This window comes from Prionailurus bengalensis, chromosome E2, assembly GCF_016509475.1.
Source record: "Prionailurus bengalensis isolate Pbe53 chromosome E2, Fcat_Pben_1.1_paternal_pri, whole genome shotgun sequence".
NCBI lineage: Eukaryota > Metazoa > Chordata > Mammalia > Carnivora > Felidae > Prionailurus > Prionailurus bengalensis.
The window spans coordinates 17185423-17212754 of record NC_057352.1 but is presented as its reverse complement, the minus strand read 5'-3'; the positions used below and the strand labels follow the sequence as shown (position 1 = coordinate 17212754).

General features: G+C 38.0%; 1 protein-coding gene across 6 annotated transcripts in view; it reads left to right on the top strand.

Moving 5' to 3' along the window:
• The window catches only part of ZNF829 (zinc finger protein 829), a 28263-nt gene extending 14045 nt beyond the window's left edge, over positions 1–14218 (top strand). For 4 of the 6 annotated variants that reach the window (XM_043600706.1, XM_043600702.1, XM_043600705.1 and 1 more), the window contains one exon: positions 9703–11872. In XM_043600706.1, coding sequence (XP_043456641.1) covers positions 9714–10682 — 969 coding nt within the window. In that variant the 5' untranslated portion in view covers positions 9703–9713 and the 3' untranslated portion in view covers positions 10683–11872. Of the gene's footprint in view, positions 1–4410; positions 5920–9702 lie in introns of those variants that run through there. The other 2 variants (XM_043600704.1, XM_043600701.1) reach the window with 2 other exon arrangements.
• Positions 14219–27332: the final 13114 nt, after the last annotated feature.

Sequence of the window (27332 nt, the reverse complement as noted above, 5' to 3'; positions counted from 1 at the left end):
CTTTTGGATAAATACCCAGAAGTGGGATTGATGGATCATATGATAGTTCTATTTTTAATTTTTTGAAGAACCTCCATACTGTTTTCCATAGTGGCTACACCATTTTGCATTCCCACCAGTAGTGTACAAGAGTTCCAATTTCTTAGCATCCTCACCAACAGTTACTTGCCCCCCCCTTTTTTTTAATGACAGCTGTCCTAACCATAATAGGTAATGTTTCATCATGGTTTTGATTTATGTTTCTGTAATAATTAGCGATATTGTGCATCTTTCATTTACTTCTTGGCTATTTGTATGGTTTCTTTGCAGAAACTTCTATTCACGTTCTTATTTATTTACTTACTTAATTTTTAAAGTTTATTTATCTTGAGAGAGAGAAAGTGAGCAAGTCAGGGGTGGGCAGCGAGGGAGATAGGGAATCCCAGGCAGACTCTGCACTGTCAGAGCATAGCCAAATGTGCGGCTCGAACTCATGAACCATGAGATCATGACCTGAGCTGAAGTTGGATGCTTAGCCAACTGAGCCACCCAGGCACCCTACTAATTTTTTAAATTAGGTTATTAGGTTTTATTCCTACCTATTTTAGACAGTAACCCCTTATCATATATATGGTTGGCAAATGTTTTCTCCCATTCCATAGATTGTCTTATCATTCTGTTGATTCTTTGCTATGTGTAAGATTTTAAATTTGACGTAGTCCTAGTCCTGTATGTCTATTTTTGCTTTTGTTACCTGTGCTTTTGATGCCATATTCGGAAATCACTAAGACCGGTGTCATGAAACTTTTCCCCTATGTGTTCTTGTAGAAGTTTTACAATGTCAGGTCTTATATTTAAGTCTTTAATACATTTTGAGTTGATTTTTCTGTATGATTAAGGTAAGAATCCAATTTCTTTTTTTTGCATGTGGATGTTCCATTTTCCCATCATCATTCTTTTTAAGTGTATTTTGAGAGAGACAGAGTATAAGTGGGAGAGAGGCAGAGAGAGAGGGAGACAGAGAATCCCAAGCAGGCTCCACACTGTCAGCACAGAGCTGGACATGGGGCTCGAACTCACGAAACCTTGAGATCATGACCTGAGCCAAAACCAAGAGTCATATGCTTAACTTACTGAGCCAGCAGATGCTTCTCCCATCATCATTTGTTAAGACTTACCCTTCTCTGTTATGTAGTCTTGCACGTTTGTTATATATTAATTGTGTATACATGAATTTATTCTGTTCTGTTGGCTATATGAATGTCTTTGTGCCGGTACCATACTGTTTTAACTGCTGCAGCTTTATAATCTATTTTGGAATCAGGAATTGTGTTGCCTCCAGCTTTGTTGTACTGTCTAAAGATTATTTGGGCTCATTGAATTGTTTTTTCTATTACTATAGAAAATGCCATTGGGATTTTTACAGGGATTGCATTGAATCTGTAGATAATTTGGGGAGTATGGTCATTTTTACAGTATTTTCCCAATCCATGAACACAGAATATCTTAACATTTATCTTGTGTATCTTTAATTTCTTCCATCAGTGTTTCACAGTTTTCAGTGTACAAGTCTCTCACCTCCATAGTTAAGTGTATTCCTAAGTATATTAGTCCTTTTAATCTATTATAAATAGTATTGTTTTTCTAATTTCCTTTTCAGAATATTGTTAGTGTAAAGAAACACAGCTCATTTTTCCTGCAACTCATTTCCTGCAACTGCAAACTGAAAACCTAATTTATTTATTAATTCTAACAGTTTTTATGTGGAGTCTTCATAGAGTTTTCTATATGCCGGATATAGAAGTGGCAAGAGTGGGCATCTTTGCCTTCATGATCTTAGAGGAAAAGCATTCAGTTTTGCATCATTGAATATAATATTAGGTGTGTACTTTTTATATATGGTCTTCATTATGTTGAGGTAATATCCTTCTAGTAGTTTGCTGAGAGTTTTTTTAATGAAAGGGTGTTGGATTTTATCAAATTAGTTTTCTGCATCTGTTGAGATGATCATTTGATTTTTATCCTTCAGTCTCAAGTATCACATTAATTGATTTTTGTATGTTGGATCATCTTTACATCCCAGGAATAAATTCCACTTGGTCATGGTGTATGATCCTTTTAATGTGCTGTTGAATTCGGTTTAGTAGTATTTTCTTGAGAATTTTTGCATCAATATTCATTAGGAATTGGCCTGTCAGTTTCTTTTTTTAATGGTTTCTATGTCTGGCTTTGGCATGAGGGTAATGCTGGCTTCATAAAATGAATGTTTTTCTTTTTCCTCTTTATTTAAAAAAAAATATTTTTTAATGTTTATTTTTGAGAGAGACAGAGTGCGAGCAGGGGAGGGGCAGAGAGAGAGAGGGAGACACAATCCAAAGCAGGCTCCAGGCTCTGTCAGCACAGAACCCATTGTGAGGCTCAAATTCGCAAGCTGTGAGATCATGACCTGAGCCAAAGTTGGAAGCTTAACCAACCGAGCCATCCAGGCACCCCCATAAAATGAGTTTTGAGCCTAGTGGCTCACTTGGTTGAGCATCTGACTCTTGATTTCAGGTCAAGTCATGATCTCAGGGTCATGGAAGCGAGCCCCAGAGTGGAGCTTGCTTGGGATTCTGCCTCTCTCCCTCTGCCCCTCCGCTACGTGTGTGCACACGTGCACTTTCTCTTTCTCTCAAAAACAAAAATAGTTTGGAAGTGTTCCCTGCTTTTCAGTTTTTTTGTAGGAGTTTTAGGATTGGTACCTCTCCCCCACTCCCCAGGTTGACATTATTATTATTTAAATGTTTGGTAGACTTCACCAATGAAGCCATCTGGTCCTCGGCTTTTCTTTGTTGAGAGAATTTTTTTTTGAGAGAAAGAGGAAAGAGAGAGAGTGTGTGCTGCATGCACGAGCAGGGGAGGGGCAGAGGGAGAGGGAGAAAGAGAATCTCAAGCAGGCTCCAGGCTCAGCATGGATCCCGACTTGGGGCTGGATCTCACCACCGTGAGACATGACCTGAGCTGGAATCAAGAGTTGGACGCTTAACTGACTGAGCCACCCAGGTGCCCTGAAAGTTTTTTTTATTGTGAGCCAATGTTCTTACTAGTTATGGGTATATTCAGACTTGCTGTATCTTCATGATTCAGTCATGGTAGGTTATATGTATCTAGGAATTTATCCATTTTTTCCAGGTTATCCAGTTTCATGGTATATAATTATTCATAGTAGCCTCTTATGGTCCTTTTTATTTCTGTAACATTAGTTATAGTGTCTCCTTTTTCATTTCTGATTTTATTTATTTGAGACTCCTCTTTTTTCTTCATCTAAAAGTTTATCAATTTTATTTATTTATTTCAATAAACCAACTATTTCATTGGTCTTTCTTGTTTTTCTATTCTATTTCATTTATATCCACTGTAATCTTTATCATTTTCTTCCTTCTGCCAACTTTGGGTTTAGTTTGTTCCTTGAGACATAAATTAGGTCATATATTAGTGATCTTATTTTTTAATGTAGGACTATACTCTTCCCTCTTCATTACTACTTTTTCTTCATCTTGTTTTTGTCTCTCAAGATATTTTCTAATTTCTCTATTTCTTGCTGACCTATCACTTGTTCAGAAGTGTTGTTTAATTTCTACATATTAGTGAATTTTCCAGTTTTCATTCTGCTGTTGATTTCTAATTTCATTGACCATAGTCAGAAAAGATACTTGGTATGATTTTAGTCTTCTTAAATTTCATCCATGTCCCCCTGCCTTTGAAGTTTTTATTTATTTTAATCTCTACACATAACATGGGACTCCAACTCATGACCCTGAGATCAAGAGTCGTACGCTCTTCCAACTGAGCCAGCCAGGTGCCCCTTTTGCCTTTGACTATTTTTTTTTAATTTTTTTTTTAACATTTATTTATTTTTGAGACAGAGAGAGACAGAGCATGAACGGGGAAGGGGCAGAGAGAGAGAGAGACACAGAATCGGAAGCAGGCTCCAGGCTCTGAGCCATCAGCCCAGAGCCCGACGCGGGGCTTGAACTCACGGACCGCGAGATCGTGACCTGAGCTGAAGTTGGATGCTTAACCGACTGAGCCACCCAGGCGGCCCTGCCTTTGACTATTGACAAAGACATTATAATGATGTCTCAGTGTGACATAATGTGTCTCAGTATGGATTTCTTTTGGAATACTTTGACTTCCTGAGTCTGCATGTCTGTTTCCTTCCCCAGATTTGGGAAGTTTTCATCCATTACTAATTTGAGTAAGTTTTCTTGTTCTTACTCACTTCTGCCTCTAGAATTCCCATAATGTGTATATTAGAACATTCCTTGGTGTTTCATAAGAACCTTAAGCTTTCTTTACTCTTTTCTATTCTCTTTTCTTTCTGCTCCTTTGATTGGATAATTTCAAAAAAATGTGTCTTTGAGTTCACTGATTCTTCTGCTTGCTCTGTCTGTTGTTGACTACATCTATTAAAATTTTCAGTTCAGTTTTTACATTCTTCAGCTCCAGGATTTTCTTATTATTTCTCATATTTTGTCTCATTGGAATTCTCACTTTCCTCATACATTGTTCTCCTGAGCTTATTGATCATTTTTATGATGTTTATTTAAAATTCCCTGTCAGGTAATTCCTCTACTTATATTTCATTAGGGTAATTTTCTGGAGCTTTGTTTCTTTGTTTGGATTGTGTTTCCCTGTTTCTTCATTTTCCTTGATTCTTTGTGTAGATATCTACATGTTAAAGAAAATGCCACTTGTCCCATTTATTATGTATTAGCCTCATACAAGAGAAGACCTTCACCAGTCAGAGCTTCTGTCAGCCTCTCAAACTTTTATGCTAATCCAAACCACTGTCTTTATTAGCGACCCCCAGGTGTCTAGAGTATGCCAGGTCCCATTAGTGCTTTGAAACAAGCACCAATTCCTCATGTAGCATTTAAAGAAATTAGAACATTGGATGTGTGGTCCAGTTTCTTTCCCTCTCCAGAGAAAATGTGGGAGCTGGAGTGTTTTGCCTGCTAGCTTTGCTCTGGAATGGGGGGAAGGGCTATGGCAAATGTTTACATGCAGGTGTTACATGCAAAGATGGTTCAAATCCCCATCTTTGTTCTCAGTGGCTCCCAGGTGTCTAGAATATTCCCGGTTCCATCAGCTCCAAGACAGAAGCCAGGCCCTAAGTAATCCCCCAAAATTTGGAACATTTGAAAACTGGGAGCTTTGTTTTTTCTCCCACTCGCTGTGTACTAAACTAGGAGAAGAGCTGTGGTGCCTCCATGCTAGTTCAAATTGCCCCCTTTGTTTTCTGTAGTCCCAGGGGCCCACTGTATGCCAGGTCCCGTCTGCACTCTGAGATAGGTGAGATTGAAGTCAGTATCTTGGGTAGCTCCCAGAGAAGCTAGAAAATTGTTGCATTGTCCAACTCTTCTCATCTTCAAGGAGATGGTGGGAGCTAGAGTTTTCTATCCATTCGTTCTGCACTAGGCCAGGAGGAGGAGCTATGATAAGTTTGTATACTAGTTCAAACTACCTTCTTAATTCTTGGTGGCTCTCAGACATCTTGAATCTGCCGGGTTCCATCAGCACTCCAAGACTGGTGAGATAGAAGCCAGTACCTTAGTCAAACCCCAGAAAAGTTGGAATGTTTGACACACAGTCCACCTCTTACCTTCCCCAGGGAGAAGCTGAGAGCTGAAGTTTCTCTCCCATTCACTCTATATTGAGCAGGGAAAGGAGTTATGGTGAGTGCCTGCATACTAGTTCAAACCAGTGCTTTTGTTCTCTGTAGTCCTCAGGAGTCTAGGGTATAACAGGTCTAATCGAGGCTCCAGAATGGTCAGTTAGGCATCACTTAGAAAAGTTGAGTCATTGACTGCATTCCAACTTTTTTTTGTATTCAGGGAGAAGTTGGAAGCTGGAGGTTTCCTCCCAGTTTTATGGTGCTATGCCAGTACGGGGATCATGGTGAGAGAGGGTTTCTCCAGTTTTCCTACTAGTTTTAATATGTCTGGCTTCACACTTGCCTAGTATGTAGGATTCTCTTAGTTTCTTGATTTCTCACGAAGGGAACTTATCTATGTATTGGTATTGAGTTGATGTGTTTATTATGGGGGTCAGGAGAATCTAGCACTTATTATTCCATCATCTTGCTGATGTTACTCAAAATACTATTGATTTTTATAACTTGATCTTTAATGTCTGGCAGTTTTTTATTCTCTTGATTTTTCTAGTTAGATCATCATCATATTAAGGTTTTTCTAGTTAGATCATCATATTATTAGATTTATCACTTCCAATCCTCATACTTATTATTTCTTTGCTTATAATAATAGCTGGGACTGCCTTAATTGGTAACATTGGTAGTGGTAACATTTCTTTTTCCTGATCTAATGGGACCATATCTGAAGTTTCTTCAGGGGTGCCTGGGTGGCCCAGTTGGTTGAGCGTCCAACTTTGGCTCAGGTCATGATCTCATGGTTCGTGGGTTTGAGCCCCACATTGGGCTCTGTGCTGACAGCTCAGAGCCTGGAGCCTGCTTCAAGTTCTGTGTCTCCCTCTCTCTTTCATAACTTTTACCAAGTTACAGCTATTACTTTGCAGGGCTGATTTGCTCAGAGTTATCATAAATAGGTCTTGGCCACATCCTATACTTTTTCTGTATCTGTCAAAGATGATCATGGTAGTTTGTAGTCTTATTTCAACAACAGTTGTACCCTCTGTTGTATGGCCATTTTGACCTGTGAGTCCATGTTCCCAAGAGATTATCAATCACCTTGTCTGGCAGTGTGCCTGGGGTAGGGCCAAGAGGTAGACCCAGGTCTGTGTCCCTCTAGGTAGATATAAGAAGTGGGCGGAGATAAGCTCAGGATGATGAGCCCTAAGACCTAAGGGTTCACTGGTGATAACTTTTATTTGCTACTGCTCCTCTAGGTAATTCTTCTTATCAGGGTTTGATCTTTCAACATTTACAAAGCAGCAGCATCTACGGAAGAGTATGCTTTCCCTTTTGTAATCCACCAGCTCTTGGGTTTCTTTTTCTTTAAGTTTTTTTTTTTGTTAACATTTATTCATTATTGAGAGAGAGAGAGAGAGAGAGAGAGAGAGAGCGCACAAGCATGGGAGGGGCAGAGAGAGGGGGAGACACAGAATCTGAAGCAGGCTTCAGGCTCTGAGCTGTCAGCGCAGAGCCCGACACGGGGCTTGAACCCACAAGCAGTGAGACCATGACCTGAGCTGAAGTTGGACTCCCAACTGACTGAGCCACCCAGGTGCCCTGCTCTGGGGGTTTTAATAGCTTAGGAGGTAGAGGAGCATATGCCTGAGAGCAGGTGATCAGCCATATTCTTCTATCCACAGGTTTTTTTCTTTGCCATTAGGTTATCCTACTTATTCAGCAACTTGAGCAGAGTTGCCATCAATTCCTGTGGTAAAGACATAGGCTGCTGTGGTCCCAAGGAAGTTCAGGGAAAGGCTAAATCAGAGTTTAAAGACTTTACTACCAGGCTAGCCTCTCCTTGCCTCCTGTTACCATCTATCTAGGCAAGTAGCTCCATCCTCAAACACACACAAGTTTGTATAAGTCTTCAGTCTCCCTAAGATATTTCATAATTTGCCTCAGTTCCACAAAACCAAATTCTCTGTAATTTCTCCAAGGTCAGTTGAGAAAGGAAGCCAGAATTTTGTGCACAGAATTTAGAGAGGAATTTTGGGGTTTTTAAAAATACTTTTTCATGATTATATTTTTGATTTCTAAGAACTTTGTGTGTATATATGTTAGTGTTCCTTTGTGTTCCTTTGTTTAGCATCTTATGCCTGTTTAATTCTCTTATCTCTCTGAGGTTATTCATTATATGTTTTGACCTTTTCTTCTGTTCCTTGCATTGATTGTTCCCTCACAGATACTTTGTTCTGTTTTAGGCTCCTTTTCATGTTGAAAAACATTTCTCAAATGTCTTATAAACAATGGCTTACTGCTCATTTTTAAGTACGACATACTGAAAAGATGATTGGAACTTCTGTGTAGTAGGGATTGGGTCTTGTTTACTTTAGGATGATCTGGTTGGGTTAATATACTGAGGACTGCCCACTTTTGGTAATTTGGTCTTTTCCCTTGTGCATAATTTTCCCATCAGAAGGGACTTTTACTTTCATTACTAATTGAGGGAGTATGAGCCTATTATTGGCATTCTGAGAGTGAAATTGGGATGAAATGAACAGGATTATTTCAGTATTGTGGCTTTCACAAATTCTCTGATATCAAATGGCTGTCTTACACTTCAATTAAATTCTGACACTACCTGGAATTAACATCAGATTCCACAGGTTAAAGGGCAAGGTACCCAACAAGATTGCCCTTAGTTCAGACACCAGTTGCAACTGGGATCCCCAGGCTACCCATACTTCTGCCTGGCTGACTGTAAATTTAGAGTTTCATACAACTCCTCAGGTTTGATAATTCACTAGAACAACTCATAAATTCATGAAAAGCACTGTACTTACGATTACCATTTTATATAAAAGAGACAGTGAACAGCCAGCTGAAAAGGTACATAGGGCAAATTCTAGGAGGTACCAAGCATAGGAAATTCTGTGCCCATGTAGTCAAGGTATGCCACCTTCCTTGTACATCATATAGTCTAGGAAGCTTCCCTTAATCCTTGCTCTGAGTTTTTATTGGGGTTTGATTATGTGGTCATGAGTGGTCAAGACTAACTAGTTTCAGTGAATCCCCAATATATCAGGCTCTATCACCTGCCTACTTCATTCTTGCCTATTTCATTCAGCACCTTAGACTTCCTGTAGGCTATACCCTAATGTGAATTTGCAACAGCACACCCTTTGCACAGTCTCTGACTGCACCTCCACCCATTTATACATTTCAACACATTTGTTCCTCAAGTCTATTTTTTTAATTGTTTATTTTTCTTTAAAAAAATTTTTTTTTCAACGTTTATTTATTTTTGGGACAGAGAGAGACAGAGCATGAATGGGGGAGGGGCAGAGAGAGAGGGAGACACAGAATCGGAAACAGGTTCCAGGCTCTGAGCCATCAGCCCAGAGCCTGACGCGGGGCTCGAACTCACGGACCGCGAGATCGTGACCTGGCTGAAGTCGGACGCTTAACCGACTGCGCCACCCAGGTGCCCCTAATTGTTTATTTTTCAAAGAGAGAGCATGAGTGGGGGAGGGATAGAGAGAGAGGGAGACAGAGGATCCGAAGCAGGCTTGGTGCTGACAGCAGCAAGCCTGATGTGGGGCTTGAACTCATGAACCGTGACATCATGACTTGAGCCAAAGTCGGATGCTTAACTGACTGAGCCACCGAGGTGCCCTCCTCAGTAATCTTTTTATTCAGGATGGACAACTGTCCACAAATTACAAGACATATAGTATGATGCTGTGTGTAAGGGATATATGCTTATGAGCATGTATATATGCTTAGAATCACTGTATATAATAGAGGGTGGCCCTGAACAGGGTGTATTTACAGAAGTTTCAAATGATTCTGATTCACATCAGTATTTCAAGATAGAGATTATTTATTTCCCTAATCACCCTCTTGAATTTCCTGTTGGCTTTCCTCAATGTCCATGCTTTTGTTATCAGTTTTAAAAATTGCTTAGCTGTATTCGAGAGTTGTTTAAGCATTAACTTTCCTAGATATTATTTTTACCTTAATCTTTTTTTGAAGTTTTAATCTTTTCCAAGATAGGATAAATGAACATACACATTTTTATTTTCTTTCAGATCTGGAATCCATGTGTGAGACCAAGATATTATCTCTAAAGAAGAGACATTTTAGTCAAGTAATATTTACCCATGAAGACATGCCCACTTTTATTCAGCCCACATTTCTCACTCCACATCAAAAAACTGTTAATGAAGAGAAACCCTGTGAATGTAAGATATGTGGAAAGGCCTTTAATCAGAACTCACAATTTATTCAACATCAGAGAACTCATTCTGCTGAAAAAAACTACAAATGTAAAGAGTGTGGGAAGTCCTTTAGTCGTGGCTCGCTTGTTACTCGACATCAGAGGATTCATACTGGTGAAAAACCCTATGAATGTAAGGAATGTGGCAAGGCTTTTAGTTGTAGTTCATATTTTTCTCAACATCAGAGGATTCACACTGGTGAGAAACCCTATGAATGTAAGGAATGTGGAAAAGCCTTTAATTATTGCTCAAACCTCAACGATCATCAGAGAATTCACACTGGTGAGAAACCCTATGAATGTAAAGTATGTGGAAAAGCCTTTACTAAGAGTTCACAGCTCTTTCCACATCTGAGAATTCATACTGGTGAGAAACCTTATGAATGTAAAGAATGTGGGAAAGCCTTTACTCAACACTCAAGGCTTATTCAACATCAGAGAATACATACAGGTGAGAAACCTTATGAATGTAAGGAATGTGGGAAGGCCTTTAGTAGTGCCTCAACACTTACTAACCATCACAGAATTCATGCAGGCAAGAAACTCTATGAATGTAAGGAATGTGGAAAGGCCTTTATTCAGAGCTCAGAACTTATTCAACATCAGAGAATCCATACAGATGAAAAACCTTATGAATGTAATGAATGTGGAAAGGCCTTTAATAAAGGTTCAAACCTTACTAGACATCAAAGAATTCACACTGGTGAGAAACCCTTTGACTGTAAGGAATGCGGAAAGGCCTTTGGTAGTCGTTCTGACCTTATTCGCCATGAAGGAATTCATACTGGGTGAAAGATAAGCTCTGTTCATAATCTTTATAATAAGATCTTAAAAATAGGTAATGGAAAAAAAATAAAGCAGTGTAGTAGTTTTTTGAGCTACTATAACAATATCAAGTACCTCAAAATTGGGTGACTTAAAACAACATAAATGTATTCTCTCACAGTTTTGGAGCTTTGAAATCCAAAATTAAAGTTGTTGGTAAGGTTGGTTCCTTCTGAGGACTTTGAGGAAGAATCTGTTCCATGTCCCTCTCCTGCCTTCTGATAACAACAATCTTTGACATTCCTTGTCGTGTAATGCATCACTCCAGTCTCTGCCTCCATCTTCACATTGCATTCTCCCTATGTATATCGGTCTCTGTCTTGTTTAAGAGGAGACTCATACAGGACATGAGTCCTATTGGATTAGGGCACACCCCGATGACCTTATCTTAACTGATTACATCTGCAAAGACCTTATTTCCATGTAGGATCACATTCACAAGTGCCAGGGGTTAGGGCTTCAACATAGTTTAACCCATAACACTGTTAACATTGTTTTTCTCACATATTTGTAATTTTCTTTTATACATAACTTGTTAAATGTATTCTAAAATGTAAATTCAAGGTTCAAATTATACCTGCCTTCCCTCCGAAAAAGATTCTGTCCCAAACTACTTCTTAAATAATTCTTTCCTCCCCATTGTTTTATTCTGCTTCTTGGTTATACATTTGTGTTTATATTGGCTTCATTTTAGAGCCATCTTTTCTATTGCTCTGACCTATAGATCTGGTACTACCAATACTACACTGTAAGTCCTGTTACATAGGCTATCTTTTAATTCCTGGCAAAATTATAACTTTGTTTTTGAAGGCAGCTCTGTTCTTTTTCCCTTTGGTAACACTCATATTTTCATGTTGTAAAAAACACACAAAGGAAATAAATAGATTATCTGTAAGCCTTCCAAACAGAAATTACTACTTTCATATTATTACAGCATATCCTTCCAGGCTTTCTTAGTGTAATCTGATGTGCATGCCGTACCATAACCTGCTTCTATCATGCTACTGTTTCAGTAAGTATAAATACTTATTTATCATTATTTTTAATGGTATCATAATCTTTTCTATGGTAGATTATCATTTTGCTAAATACTACTGACATACTTAATGGTGCTCACTGAAATTTTACAGTTATAAAAATTGCCTTTTAAATACAAATTTAGTGCTATCTTGTTTTGTTTTCTTTAAAAACATTACGTTTCAGTATCAAAATAACTGATCAGTATTTCTCCTTGTAAACCATATCCCTCATTGTAACCACTGATACCAATTTGTCTTTTAATCTTCCAGACCTTTTTTTAAAAACTATATTTGTTTATAAATATGTGCACACACAACCAAATACCTAAATATTTCAATACTTGTAGAAAAGTTAGTGCTGCTTTGTAATTTTATATGTGTGTGAATATACATACACATATACACACACACTAATGTGTGTGTTGGATTGCTGCAAGGATTAAATGAGTTAAGAAATGTAAAATGGGTGGGATTGTTACTAACATATAGTAACTATCTAGCAAATGCTATTTTAATACTAGTATCAATATCTTCACCATTATTATTATCATTTGTAGAAAGGATGTTAACCATGTAATACACTTTAATTGACATCAAAGAATTCATAATGAGAAAGACCAGTGGGTGTAATGTTTGGTGAAAAGCTTTGCACCAACATTTATTCTTTACTCAGCATGAAGTTTAAAAAGGAAAAGGGGTGCCTGGGTGGCTCAGTCAGTTGGGCGTCTGACTCTTCATTTCATCTCAGGTCATGATCCCAGGGTTTTGGGGTCAGGTCCCACATCAAGTCTGAGCTGAGTATGGAGCCTGCTTAGGATTCTTTCTCTCTCTCTCTGCCCCCCTCCCCTGCTTGTGCTTGCTCTCTCTCTCTCTCTCTCAAACAACAACAACAAATAGTGCAGGTGCCTGGGTGGCTCAGTCAGTTAAGCATCTGACTCTTGGTTTAGGCTCAGATCATGATCTCACAGTTCATGGGATCTATTCTGCGTCTGTGCACTTTCAGCACAGGGCCTGCTTGGGATTCTCTTCCTCTCTGCCCCTCCCCTGCAGACTCTCTCTCAAAACAAACAAACAAACAACTATTAAAAAAGGAAAAAAAAACCCTAGGGTATAAAAGTCAAGAAAGAAAAAGAATGATTAAGACTACATTCACACCTATATTTCATGCTGCACAATAATTTTATGCCCATCAAAAACTATTTACATATTGAGAATAACAATTCATTTATCAAAAAAGCAGAGAAAACATGAAATATTTACTCAATCACTTTCCCTCCAAAGTAGAACATATGTAGGTCACATTCTTTTTCAAAATGGGAAAAACTAAAATATGATAGCCAACCATATCTGAATATTGATAATACCCTTCCAAGTAACATGAATCAGAAGTAAATCAATCCCTGAATATATTTAAATGAATGAGAATGAACACATGACATAGAAAAACCTGAAAGCAGCTAAATCTATATTCAAATAATGTATAGCCCACAGGCATGCTGATTTTTTTTTCAAGTTTTTATTTAAATTCTAGTTAACATACAGTGTAATATTAGTTTCAGGTGTAAAATTTAGTAATTCATTACTCATAACACCCAGTACTCATCACAAGTGCCCTCCTTAATACCTATCACCCATTTATTTAATCCATCTCTCTGCCCACCTTCCCTCCAGTAACCCTTAGTTTGGTCTCTATAGTTATGAGTCTGTTTTCTGGTTTTAGGCATGCTGATGTTTAAATAGCAAGAGATTATTAATAAATGAACTAAATGTACAAGACTAAAAGCAAGAATAACAGCAAGCTACATTCAAATATAGAAAAGATACTAGTAAAAATAAAAATAATTCAAGGAAAATAAAATTATTTCTTTGACAGAAAAAATACATATAGACAAAAATATTGGTAATTCTGATGGGGAAAAGAAGGACAGATGAATACATTAAATATGGACATGATTAGGAGATTATCACATTTACTAATGTCTGGAAATCTGGACAAAGTATGTGGTATTTGTAGGAAAATGTAATTTGTCAGAATTAAGAAGAGATGTAAACCCTTAATAGACTAAAATGATAAATGCAGGGGGAAAAATGTTTTAATGTAGGCAAATAGCTCCACTTAAAGAGATCACCAGACCAGATAATTTTATTGGCAAAATCTATCAAATATTCAAGGAATTTCTAAATCAAATGAAGTAAGAAGCTTGCCATTTGTTGCTGTGAATCTTCCATATTCCTGATGTCAAAATAATTAGATCACAAAAATATAATTTAGTGTCATATAGTACTAAGAGTGTACAAATTTATTCTAGCAGTCTATTAATACAAATATTCACCACAATCTGAACCCATTACCTGAACTCAAACCTTAGATAAAACCTTAACTATCACACTGTAAATCGGGATAGCAAATTAATCTAGACCACTGACTGTTTTTGTATGGCCTGTAAGCTAAGAATGGGTTTTACATTTTAAAGTGGTTAAAATTAAAAAAAAAAAAAACATAACATGAAATTATATGAAATTGAATTTCAGTGTTCATAAATAAAGTCATTAAAACTGAACTACGTACGTTCACATATTGTCTGGCTGCTTTCACACTACAAAACAATTGAGTACCTCTGATAAGACCAAGTGGTTTGCAAAGCCTGTAATATTTACTATCTGGCCCATTACAGAAAAAGTTTGTCAACTCTTTCTCTAGTCATTTCCTAAAAAAAGCATTGATTTGGTTAGCATAGTATTCTATGTTATCCAAACCCAGAAAACAAGTAGGTTTTGGGTAGGGAGGGATTCTTGAAATACAACAAAAGATAATTCTGTGGAAATTCTGGATTTTGCATATCTAAACTCCATAACAGGAGTGCCTGGGTGTGACTCAGTCAGTTAAGCGTCTGACTTCAGCTCAGGTCATGATCTCACAGTTTGTGAGTTCAAGCCCCACATAGGTCTCACTGCTGTCAGTGCAGAACCCACCTTGGATCCTCTGTCCCCCTCTCTTTGTCTCTCCCCCCTCATGCTTGTGCTCTCTCTCTCTCTCTCTCTCAAAAATAAACATTAAGAAAACATAACAATTGAGAATTTGACCAAGTCCCAGCATCATCTTTTATAAAATATTTTTATTAAAACAATGTTATTTGAGGGGCGCCTGGGTGGCGCAGTCGGTTAAGCGTCCGACTTCAGCCAGGTCACGATCTCGCGGTCCGTGAGTTCGAGCCCCGCGTCAGGCTCTGGGCTGATGGCTCGGAGCCTGGAGCCTGCTTCCGATTCTGTGTCTCCCTCTCTCTCTGCCCCTCCCCCGTTCATGCTCTGTCTCTCTCTGTCCCAAAATAAATAAACATTGAAAAAAAAATTAAAAAAAAAAAAACCACAATGTTATTTGCTATAATAAAATGTGGATATAGTGAGTGACTTTATGAGTTTAAAATACCATGTCTGCATTTTAATTATTATAGCCTTATAATCCTACATCTCATAATGCACAGCAGCATATCAAAACAATACACTTAGGGGAAAAAAAGACAAAACTCTCATTTAACTGGCTTATATGAGCGTGATCCAAACTAATTTGAACATGAAATCCTATTTGCTCCTAATTGCTGTTATTAGCATCTTTGGGAAGTGTATACACTTGGAAAATGTTTTGGGTTTCTGTTTTTGGCAAAAATCATGAAAGGTGAAAGGGAATTTATTACAGATAAGCTAGGAATTTGGGGATGGAGTATTTTCCATCTCCCAAATATCAGGCACTACAAGATAGCACCTGGAAGCCATTAAAAATACTAAGATACCCGATAAATGTAAATACATGGATAAATATAAAAACAGTATTGTAATTTTTGCAACTCATTTTTAAACAAAGCTTAAAGGAAAATGCATGAAATATAAATCTGTGTTAATGGCTACATGATATATAAAGGTGTAATTTGTGTTATCAGTAATAAAGATACCACCTGTAAAAGGATAGAGTTTTTTGTCTGCAATTGAAGTTGGTATCAATTTAAAATAGGTTGTTATAACTTAAGGATATTATGTGTAATCCCCATGGTATCTACAAAGATAAAATATACATGTATCTATAAAATACATGAAATGAAAAGGGAATCAAAACATCACTACAAAAAATTACCAGAGCAGAAACACATTAGCAGAAACTGAAAAAATACAGTAGAAAAACATAAACTATAATGGACAAATTGCAAGAGGCTCAGTGTGAACATACCTGAGAATTAAAGATTCCAAGGGGTCCCGGTCATAGGGTAGCCCCACACTTTTATGAATTTTAACACCAGGAGGCCAACCAAGTTCTTATAGTGAAGATTGGCAAAATTCCCATTGTGCTTTTTGGCAGGAGGAAGGGAAAGTCACTATTTTGAAATACACCTAGAGCATTCATAACAAGGCATGCCCCCAATAACCTCGTGGGGTTTTATTAGCATCTAACCATGTTGAAGAGAAATGACCAACTCCAGCCCTCTCTAACCATCCTGTCCCACCTACATTGGGGAAGAGGGTCTGAAAACTGGTGATGTTCACAGTCCAGTGGCATAGTTTCACCAAAGACCAAAATTATAAATTTATGTGGAGAGGCAAAATATCCAGAATAGCCAACACAGTATTGAAGGAGAAGAATAGAAGTGTAGGATTGACAATACCGAACTTCAAGACTTACAATAAAACTACAGAAACAAAAATAGTGTATTTATGAAAGAATAGACAAATAGATCAATGGAATGGATTAGAGAGCCCAGAAATAGACCCATTCAAATATACTCATCTTTGATCAAGCAGCAAAGGCAATACAATGGGGAATAGTTTTTTCAACAAATGATACTGTACCAGCTGGACATCTGCAGTCAAAAAAAAAAAAAAGCTAGACCCACCTTACAGCCTTCACAAAAAATTAATTCAAAATGGATCATAGTCCTAACTGTAAAATGCAAAACTATAAAACTCATAGAAGATAACACAATACAGATGACTTTAGGTTTGGTGATGACTTTTTAATACAACACCAAAAGCATGATCCATGAAAGAAAGGATTGGTAAGCTGTACTTCATTAAAATTTTTAAAACTTCCACTCTGCAAAAGACACTTAAGAGAATGAGAAGACAAGCCATACACTAGAAGAAAATATTTGTGAAAGACCTATCTGATAATGGATTAGTATCCAAAATATACAAACAATTCTTAAAATTCAATAAGAAAACCCAATTTTTAAAAATGGGCAAAATTCCAGACATCACCAAAGAAAATGTACAGATGAAAAACATACAAAAAGATGCTCAATATCGTCTCCAAAGAGTTGTAAATTAGAACGAGATACCACTACACACTCGTGAGAATGGCTAAAATCCAAAACACTGGTAACACCAAATGCTGGCTAGGATGTAGGATAACAAGAAGTCTCATTCATTGCTAATGGGAATGCAGAATGCTTACAGCCACGTTGGAAGACAGTTTGGCACTTTCTTGTAAACTAAACATACTTTTAGCACACAATCCAGAAATCATGCCCCTTGGTGCTTACAAGTCAACTGAAACTTGCATTCACACAAAAACTTGCACCTGAGGGGCGCCTGGGTGGCTCAGTTAAGCGTCTGACTTCAGCTCAGGTCATGATCTCATGGTTCTTGGGTTCAAGCCCCACGTTGGGTTCTGTGCTGACAGCTCAGAGCCTGGAACCTGTTTCAGATTCTGTGTCTCCCTCTCTTTCTCTGCCCCTCCCCCACTCGCGCTCTGTCTCAAAAATAAATAAACATTAAAAAAAATTTTTTTTTTAAACTTGCACCTGAGATAACATTCGCAAGATGGTGGAATAGGACACCCTAGATCCTCCTTCCCTTATGGAGAACCAAATCAAATCAACAAAATAACTGTGAGAAATCCAGAAGCCAGTCAAGAGGTTCTTTCACTCCAGGCAATCACAAAACCAATGGCATAGAAGCCTGGTAGGAAGTTTGGGATACTCTGCATTCTCTCTCAACAGAGAGAGGTATATTTGATTGGAAAACCCTAACTCCCATCTTCTCTCTGGGGATAGAAAGGAGAAGAATGTTTCTCTAAGCGACTTTGGAGGGGGGAGGGGCTACCCAAGGGACTGTCTGTCTTGCTTGTGTCCAAGTACTGACAGGGATGTAGCAACAGGTTGAGGGTATTTCTGAGAATAAAGACATCAATGTGTGCCAGTCTACAGTACCACTAATAAATAGAAGGAGGAGCACCAGACCATGATTTACTAACCGCCCCAGATAGGCTGCAATATCGTGGACAGACACAAGGGCAAGTTCCTAGTAGAAACCAGTAAACCTATTCAAATAGATTGTACACACCAGCCCTGGAAGGATACATGCTCAGAAAAGGCTTGAGAGGTCTCCAGAGTCTTTAGCCAGGCCATGTGGAAAATGTCTTGCCTGTAGGAAAGGAGACCAGAAAATCTGAGACACTTGACTGATTCTTCAGATGCTGAATCCCGACAACAAAAATAACAAAACATACCATGATAGATTTAAAGGAACCAATTAAGTCTTTAAAAAGCCCAATCTAAATAGAGATACGAACTGCCAAAGAATTCAAAATTACCATCATAAGGATAATCGATGAATTAAAAGAGTTCAGGTATCCATTGATCGATGAATAGATAAGGAAAATGTGGCATACACATACAATAGAATATTATGCAACCTTAAGAAAGAGGGAAATCCTGACAGATGCTACAACATAGATGACCCTGAAGGGCATTATGCTAAGTGAAATAAGCCAGTTGCAAAAGAAATATATTATATTTCACCCCATCAACTATCCAAGCTATTCAAAATTATAGAAATAGAAAATATATATACCTAGTCAAATATATATGTACATATATTTTTGATAGTGATATCTCAGTTTATTTCTTGGTTCAAGGTTTCAGGCCCAGCAGTTATATTGTTGGAGGATATGAACTGATAATTTAGTGAAGTATATGTAGTGATTTGTATTTGTATGTAACCAAGTAGTTATGGTTGGAAATGCAGGGCAGAAGGTCAGGGTGGAAAGCTTAAAGTGGGATAGCAGGAGAAGGCACTGGGGAGTGAATTGTTCTCTCCCATGGGGATCAGGGAGTTGACTACTATGAGGTGAGTGCCTCCTGGGGAAAGCAATAATTTCCATTAATTTTTAGAATGACACAAGTAGCGACCTCTACCAGATTTCCCTTTACAAATGGGACTCTAGGGGTATAAGTTTTGGCAGTGAGCAAAGAGTATATTAGGATAATGAGTTAAGCATAGAGTGAGCTCAGGACAGATAATTGGATTCCTAATATTAAGGAAGAAAAGCAATAAATGTCCTTAGGACATTGCCTTAGGAGAGGCAGTCCACAGGTGTCACTGGAATGAAGGTTTTGATGTCCTGGGCAAAGCTGTTTGCAGTGCAGGGGTAAAATCATCTTGGTCTTGGATTGGGGTGATGTCATTTAAGGTAATGTCATCTTTATGAGAAAGCTCCTGGACCAAAGTGTTGTCACCTGGGATGTGGGACTGAGGTGACCTTTCTAAGTGGGTACCCACTTGAATCGATATGAGTCTTAGCATTTGTTTTATTGAAAGTGTGGCTTTTTTGGAGGGTTTGGGCCTCTGAACTATACACCAGTGAAAGCACCCAGACCAATAGTAATAAGACAACAGAATGTTGTGCAGCTGCGCTTGACAGGTTTTTGTTTTATGGTGAGAATTTAGCTCAAATGGGTCCCACATCAGATTAGCAGCTACTTGGCCCATGAAACAATCTATGGTTAATTGATCTCTGGAGGGTTTGTGCCCTCAATCTGGCCTCCAGCACTTATATATATATATATATAATATTAATATATATATAATAATAATATATATAAATAATATATATAATTTATTATATATTATATAATTATATATTATATAATTATATAAATTATATAAATTTAATATATATATAAATTATATATAATATTAATATATATAAATTATATATTATATATGTATATGTGTGTGTGTATATATATATATATATATAATTTATTGTCAAATTGGTTTCCATACAACACCCAGTGCTCATCCCAACCCTCAGTTTGTTCTCAGTATTTGAGAGTCTCTTATGGTTTGCCTCCTTCCCTCTGTGTAACTTTTTCCCCCCGTTCCTCTCCCCCATGGTCTTCTGTTAAGTTTCTCAGGACCCACATATGAGTGAAAGCATATGGTATCTGTCTTTCTCTGCCTGACTTATTTCAGTTCCATCCATGTTGCTACAAATGGCCAGATTTCATTCCTTCTCATTGCCAAATAGTATTCCAATGTATCTATAAACCACATCTTCTTTATCCATTCATCAGTTGATGGACATTTAGGCTCTTTCCATCATTTGGCTATTGTTGAAAGTGCTGCTATAAACATTGGGGTACAAGTGCCCCTATGCATTAGCACTCCTGTATCCCTTGGATAAATTCCTAGCAGTGCTATTGCTGGGTCATAGAGTAGATGTATTTTTAATTTTTTGAGGAACCTCCAGAGGAACTGTTTTCCAGAGGAACTGTTTTCCAGAACGGCTGCACCAGTTTGCATTCCCACCAACAGTGCAAGAGGGTTCCTGTTTCTTCACATACTCTCCAGCATCTATAGTCTCCTGATTTGTTCATTTTAGCCACTCTGACCAGCATGAGGTGGTATCTCAGTGTGGTTTTGATTTGTATTTCCCTGATGAGGAGTGACGTTGAGCATCTTTTCATGTGCCTGTTGGACACCTGGATGTCTTCTTTAGAAAAGCGTCTATTCATGTCTTCTGCCCATTTCTTCACTGGATTATTTGTTTTTTGGGTGTGGAGTTTGGTGAGTTCTTTATAGATTTTGGATACTAGCCCTTTATCTGATATGTCATTTGCAAATATCTTTTCCTATTCCGTCAGTTGCCTTTTAGTTTTGATTGTTTTCTTTGCAGTGCAGAAGCTTTTTATCTTGATGAGGTTCCAGTAGTTCATTTTTGCTTTTAATTCCCTTGCCTTTGGAGATGTGTCGAGTAAGAAATTGCTACAGCTGAGGTCAGAGAGGTTTTTTTCCTGCTTTCTCCTCTAGGGTTTTGATGGTTTCCTGTCTCACATTCAGGTCCTTCATCCATTTTGAGTTTATTTTTGTGAATGGTGTGAGAAAGTGGTCTAGTTTCATTCTTCTGCATGTTACTGTCCAGTTCTCCCGGCATCATTTGTTAAAGAGACTGTCTTTTTTCCACTGGATATTCTTTCCTGCTTTGTCAAATATTAGTTGGCCATACATTTGTGGGTCCAATTCTGGAGTTTCTATTCTATTCCATTGGTCTATGTGTCTGTTTTTGTGACAATACCATGCTGTCTTGATGATGACAGCTTTGCAGTAGAGGCTAAAGTCTGGGATTGTGATGCCTCCCACTTTGGTTTTCTTCTTCAATATTACTTTAGCTATTTGGGTCTTTTGTGGTTCCATACAAATTTTAGGATTGCTTGTTCTAGGTTCGAGAAGAATATGGTGCAATTTTGATTGGGATTGCATTGAATGTGTAAATTTCTTTGGGCAATATTGACATTTTAACAATATTTATTCTTCCAATCCATGAGCATGGAATGTTTTTCCACTTCTTTGTATCTTCTTCAATTTCCTTCATAAGCTTTCTATAGTTTTCAGCATACAGATCTTTGACATCTTTGGTTAGGTTTATTCCTAGGTATTTTATGATTCTTGGTGCAATTGTGAATGGGATCAGTTTCTTTATTCGTCTTTCTGTTGCTTCATTATTGGTTATAAAAATGCAACTGATTTCTGTACATTAATTTCGTATCCTGTGACTTTGCTGAATTCATGTATAAATTCTAGCAGACTTTTAGTGAAGTCTGTCGGGTTTTCCATGTAGAGTATCATGTCATCTGCAAAAAGTGAAAGCTTGACTTCATCTTTGCCAATTTTGATGCCTTTGATTACCTTTTGTTGTCTGGTTGCTGATGCTAGAACTTTCAACACTATGTTAAACAACAGCAGTGAGAGTGGACATCCCTGTGGTGTTCCTGATCTCAGGGGGAAAGCTCTCAGTTTTCCCCATTGAGGATGATATTAGCTGTGGGCTTTTCATAAATGGCTTTTATGATGTTTAAGTATGTTCCTTCTATCCCGACTTTCTCGAGGGTTTTTATTAAGAAAGGATGTTGTATTTTGTCAGATGCTTTTTATGCATCTATTGACAGCATCATATGGTTCTTATCTTTTCTTTTATTAATGTGATGTATCACATTGATTGATTTGCAAATATTGAACCAGCCCTGCATCCCAGGAATGAATCCCACTTGATCATGGTGAATAATTCTTTTTATCTGCTGTTGAATTTGATTTGCTAGTATCTTGTGGAGAATTTTTGCATCCATGTTCATCAGGGATATTGGCCTATAGTTCTCTTTTTTTGCTGGGTCTCTGTCTGGTTTGGGAATCAAAGTAATGCTGGCTTCATAGAATGAGTCTGGAAGTTTTCCTTCCCTTTCTATTTTTTGGAACAGCTTGAGAAGGATAGGTATTATCTCTGCTTTAAATGTCTGGTAGAATTCCCCAGGGAAGCCATCTGGTCCTGGACTCTTATTTGTTCAGAGATTTTTGATAACTGATTCAATTTCTTCACTAGTTATGGGTCTGTTCAAATTTTCTGTTTCTTCCCATGTGGGTTTTGGAAATGTGTCGGTATTTAGGAATTTGTCCATTTCTTCCAGGTTGTCCAATTTGTTGGCATATAATTTTTCATAGTATTCCCTGATAATTGCTTGTATTTCTGAGGGATTGGCTGTAATAATTCCATTTTCATTTGTGATTTTATCTATTTGGGTCCTTTCTCTTTTCTTTTTGAGAAGCCTGGCTAGAGATTTATCAATTTTTTTTATTTTCAAAAAAACAACTCTTGGTTTCATTGATCTGCTCTACTGTTTGTTTTTAGATTCTATATTATTTATTTCTGCTCTGGTCTTTATTATTTCTCTTCTTCTGCTGGGTTTGGGGTGTCTTTGTTGTTCTTCTAGTTCCTTTAGGTGTGCTGTTAGATTTTGTATTTGGGATTTTTCTTGTTTCTTGAGATTGGCCTCCAGTACTTATGACAAGATAAAAATATAAAGATAAGGAGAGACGAAGTGCCTGGGTGAATCAGTTGGTTAAGTGTCTGACTCTTGATTTCAGCTCAGGTCATGATCTTGTGGTTCGTGTTCGAGCCCCATGTCAGTGCAGAGACAGTGCAGAGCCTTCTTGGGATTCTCTCTCAGTCCCTCTCTCTCTGCCCCTCCCTCCCACTCTCTCTCAAAACAAATTAATAAACTAAAAAAAAACTATTCAAAAAAGATGAGATATTAAAGGACTTCATATATAATGAGTCTTTATATACATGGAGATGAGACACATTTCCCTTTTAAATATAAGAAACAGTGATGAGAAGGTTTTTTAGAGTTGGTATAAGGTATGAATTGGCCAAGGAGCATTGAATTAAGAGATTAAGGCCCAGGGCAAGAGAGGCTCATTTAGGGGTCTATTTGTCAGACTGGTATGGAAAAGGAGTTGAGGACACCATTATGTTTCAGTTAACCTGGCTATCTGGGACCTATTAAGGACATGAAAGTTCTATTGAATGCCTCTTTCAAGAGCCCAGCGTGTGTATTCTGAGAAGTAAATTATGTGCCTTGGTTACTATCAGTAATGTCTATAACTCTGAAAGAAATAAGGTGTGTCCTGGCAAGGCCTTGTATTGTGGTCTTAGTATATGTAGAGCCGTGTGTAATATTGATTTGTATCTGGGGTATCTGTGAAGCAACAGACTTTTTTACCCTGAAGGGAACAATTTTTAATCAATGGGCCAACAGTCTGTAATGAATATGAAGATGGAGCCATTTGTTGGGTGGGACATCCAGTGCTAAGGTGACTGCCTGAAGTTTGCCCAAGTATATTGTCCCTTGTGTCTTATCATATGAGGGAAATCCTGGCTAAGGGAAGGGAAACAGAAATATTACACTGAGCTCCATCACGTAAGATGGTTAGCAGTGCTGTTTGTATGTAGTCTACAAACACTCTTCACTGTACATTCAGTTGATCCCAAGGGGCTCCCAGATAGCAAAGGGGGAGGGTGAAGGGAGACCTCCTCCAGCACTATGGCATCTGGCAAGGGACTAAGGACAGGGGAGACCAGCTCTTGCAGATTTGGCTCCACCCTGTCTTAAGGAGATCTCAGTAGCTTTGCCAAGCCTGTCGGGCACTGTTTCCATGACCCAGAGCATAATGAGAAGCTGGGTATAGAGGGTCACAGCCTCAGGGTCTGTGAGAGCCTCTCTTTCTAGGAGATCCTAATATGTGGCCAGCCATCAGTTGTCTTAATGGTGTGTACATGAGGCCAAGATAACCAGTCTCTTTTATCAGTTCTTGGATAACTTATGGCCATCAAGTGGTCCACAGACTCTAGGAGGCATGACAGGCTACTAAAGCCTCTATGGTGAAGGAATTTCTGAGGACACTGAGAGTAACTGTTGATTTTAACTTGGACAGATTTTAACCCTTTTGTTGGGGAGGGTTCCATTAAGGAGGGCTGATTTATCCATGGAAACATCAATTAGATAAAGTAAAATTTAGAAATGAGGACTATGTTGCCACAAGAACCCAAAAAAGACTAAAACATGTTGGACTTGTATGTCCGTAATGAGTGTGTGAAATGAATCCCCTTGCAGGAGTATGTGATTAATGTAGTGCCATACTCGTGTTCCTAGAGAAAGGCAGATACAGCTAAGATTTTGTCTGCAATTTGTAACAACAAAATTATTGAGGAACTCCATGGGTAGCCTGGAAAAATTTTATTATGTCCTTTTGGAGGCAAGGACAAACTACAGCTGAGAGGTTGTTGAAATAGGCATTAAACAGAACATATTAGCCAAATCTATAAGAGCAAAATATTTACCAGTTGTTGAAAATTGAATAGAATTAGTAATTTTAATAATATTGGGTATTGGGTATGGGACCTCTAATAGATGGGACCATAGCATTAAGGTTGTAGTAATTCACCATGTGGCACCATGCATTCATTTATGCACTTATATTTGTTTGTTTATTTTTTTGTCTTCCAAGCTTAAGGCAGGCAAAATTAGGCTATCAAATGTAGAAGTGTTAGGGATAATCACCCTCTATACATTAGACTTATATAATAAATTTTAATCCTCAAAGCCCTTGTTTTAATTTATATTGGATCATATTAATATTTTAACTGGAATCTGTATTCCATATTATCAGGCCAATTTCTCCACCCCCCGAACTCCACTGTCTTGCTTTTAATTAGTTTCAAACTAAGTTTTTAGTTTAAAATTTTTTTAAGTTCAATTATTTATTTATTTATTTAGAAAGTGCGCACACAGGAGAGGGAGGTACAAAGAGAGAGGGGGAGAGAATCCCAAGCTGACAGAGTGGAGCCCCATGTAGGGCTCAAACTCCTGAACTCCGAGATCATCCTGAGCTGAAATCAAGAGTCAGACTCAACTGACTGGACCATTCAGGTGCTCTTCATAAGCTTTTAAAGTGGAATCAACCAGAAGGTGAGAGTGTAAGGGAAATGATTTTCCAACACCTCTCATGTACACTAAAATTCCTTTTCCTTTTTGGGAATGCAACAGGTTCTTTGCTGTTTACAAGGAGTGTGGGAAAAATATCTTTTCTCATGTTTCTCCTTTAGTCTCATACTACTACCACACTCACAACACTTCTGACACTCAAGGAATTCTGTGACAGCAGCTGGAGGCCTACAATTTAACTCAATTCTGACCCTATCTACCTGGAGATAGCACCAGAACTCATAAGTTAAGGCTTAGTCCCACACGACTGCCCTGTTACCATTCCCACTCCCACAGATATTTCAGATGCCAATCACAAGTCTAGGTTGTTACGTGTGCTCCTGACACATCAGCTATAATGTGGAGGTCCCAAGACCCCCTCCTAAGGCTTGATTAATTTGCTAGAGCAGCTTACAGAACCCAGGAAAAGTTTACTTGCTGTTTACCAGCTTATTATAAAAAGATATGATAAAGTATATAGATGAACATCCAGATAGAAAAATACATAGGGCTAGGTCTGGGACGGTTCTGAGTGCAGGAACTTCTGTTATGTGGAGTTGGGGTGTGCCACCCTCCTGGTAAATGGCTGTGCTCATCAACTTGGAAATTCCCCAGACCCCATTCTATTGGGATTTTTATGGATGCTTCCTCACATAGACACGATCAATTAACAACTCCATTTCTAGCACCTCTATTCTCTCTAGAAAGCTGGACTTCAGAGAGGTCCATATGGCAAGGAACTAAGGGTAGCCTCTGGCCCACAGCCAGCAAGGAACTGAGGCCCTTAGTCTAATAGCTCACAAAGAACTGAATTCTGCCAACAACCATGTGATCTTGCAAGCAGGCCCTTCCCTAGTTGAGGATCAGATGAGACCACTGTTCTGGGAAATACTGAACTATAGCCTTGTAAGACCCTGAATCAGAGGACCTAGCTAAGCTATACCTGGACTTCTGACTCAAACTGCAAGATGATGTGTGTTGCTTTAAGCTACTAAGTTTGTGCTTAGTTTTAAGTAGTACTAGATAACTAACACACCTAGGTTACCAAAGCTAAAGACCAGTGTTTATAAATGTCATAATTCAGTTTCTCATTACTATTTGTTCTGTAAGGATGATGCTTTGTTTCAGGGCTAATGATTAGGTGTGTTGTCCATATCCAAAGTCCACTCTTGTCTGCCCATTAGAATTACTAGGGATGCTTGAATCCTTGGAGCTAATTAAACAGAATCTCTGGGGCCAAGGCCTGCTGAGATGTATTTTTAAAAAATTCTGCAAAATTATCTTGCCCAAGATATTTATTAACTACAATGTTAATAATGTTTCATAATGTAGAAATCTAACAGTAAGCATCTTAACCATGTGATCAATGGTGACTGTTAGATTTCATCAACATCATGTATCCTCTGATATTATGCTCTGAGGATACATCACTTTTGTAGTATTGATGCATAACCTCAGTGAAATCAGAGAAAATACTGAATCAAACACAAATTGAGGAATATTCTACAAAATAACTGGTGAGTATTCCTTAAAAAAAAAAAGCGTCTAAGTCATGAAAGACCAAACACTGAGGAACTGTCACAAATTGGAGGAGACTGAAGATAAATAACAAGTAAATGCACTGTGGGGTCTTGACTTGACCTTGGACTAGATAGACATCAGTGGGAAGGACTATACTTACTAGTTTGTATCATGTTAATTTCCTGGTTTTGATAATTGTACTAAGGTTATATAAGATGTTAACATTAGGAGACACTGGATGAAAACTACATAAGAACTGTTTTGCAACTTTTTTTTATAAATCAAAATTTATTTCAAAATAAAAACAAAAAACCTCTCTCTGCTTGGGAGTTTCTCAAAATATTTCGTTTTGCTTTTCAGAAGCACAAGTAACAATCTAGACATTTACTTTTACTTTGGTGATATCTGAAGGACAGTGCTGGAGGAAAGGCAGTAAACCAGACCAAAGTGCCATCTTGTCAGAAAACAGAAACACTTGCAATGCTTTATGC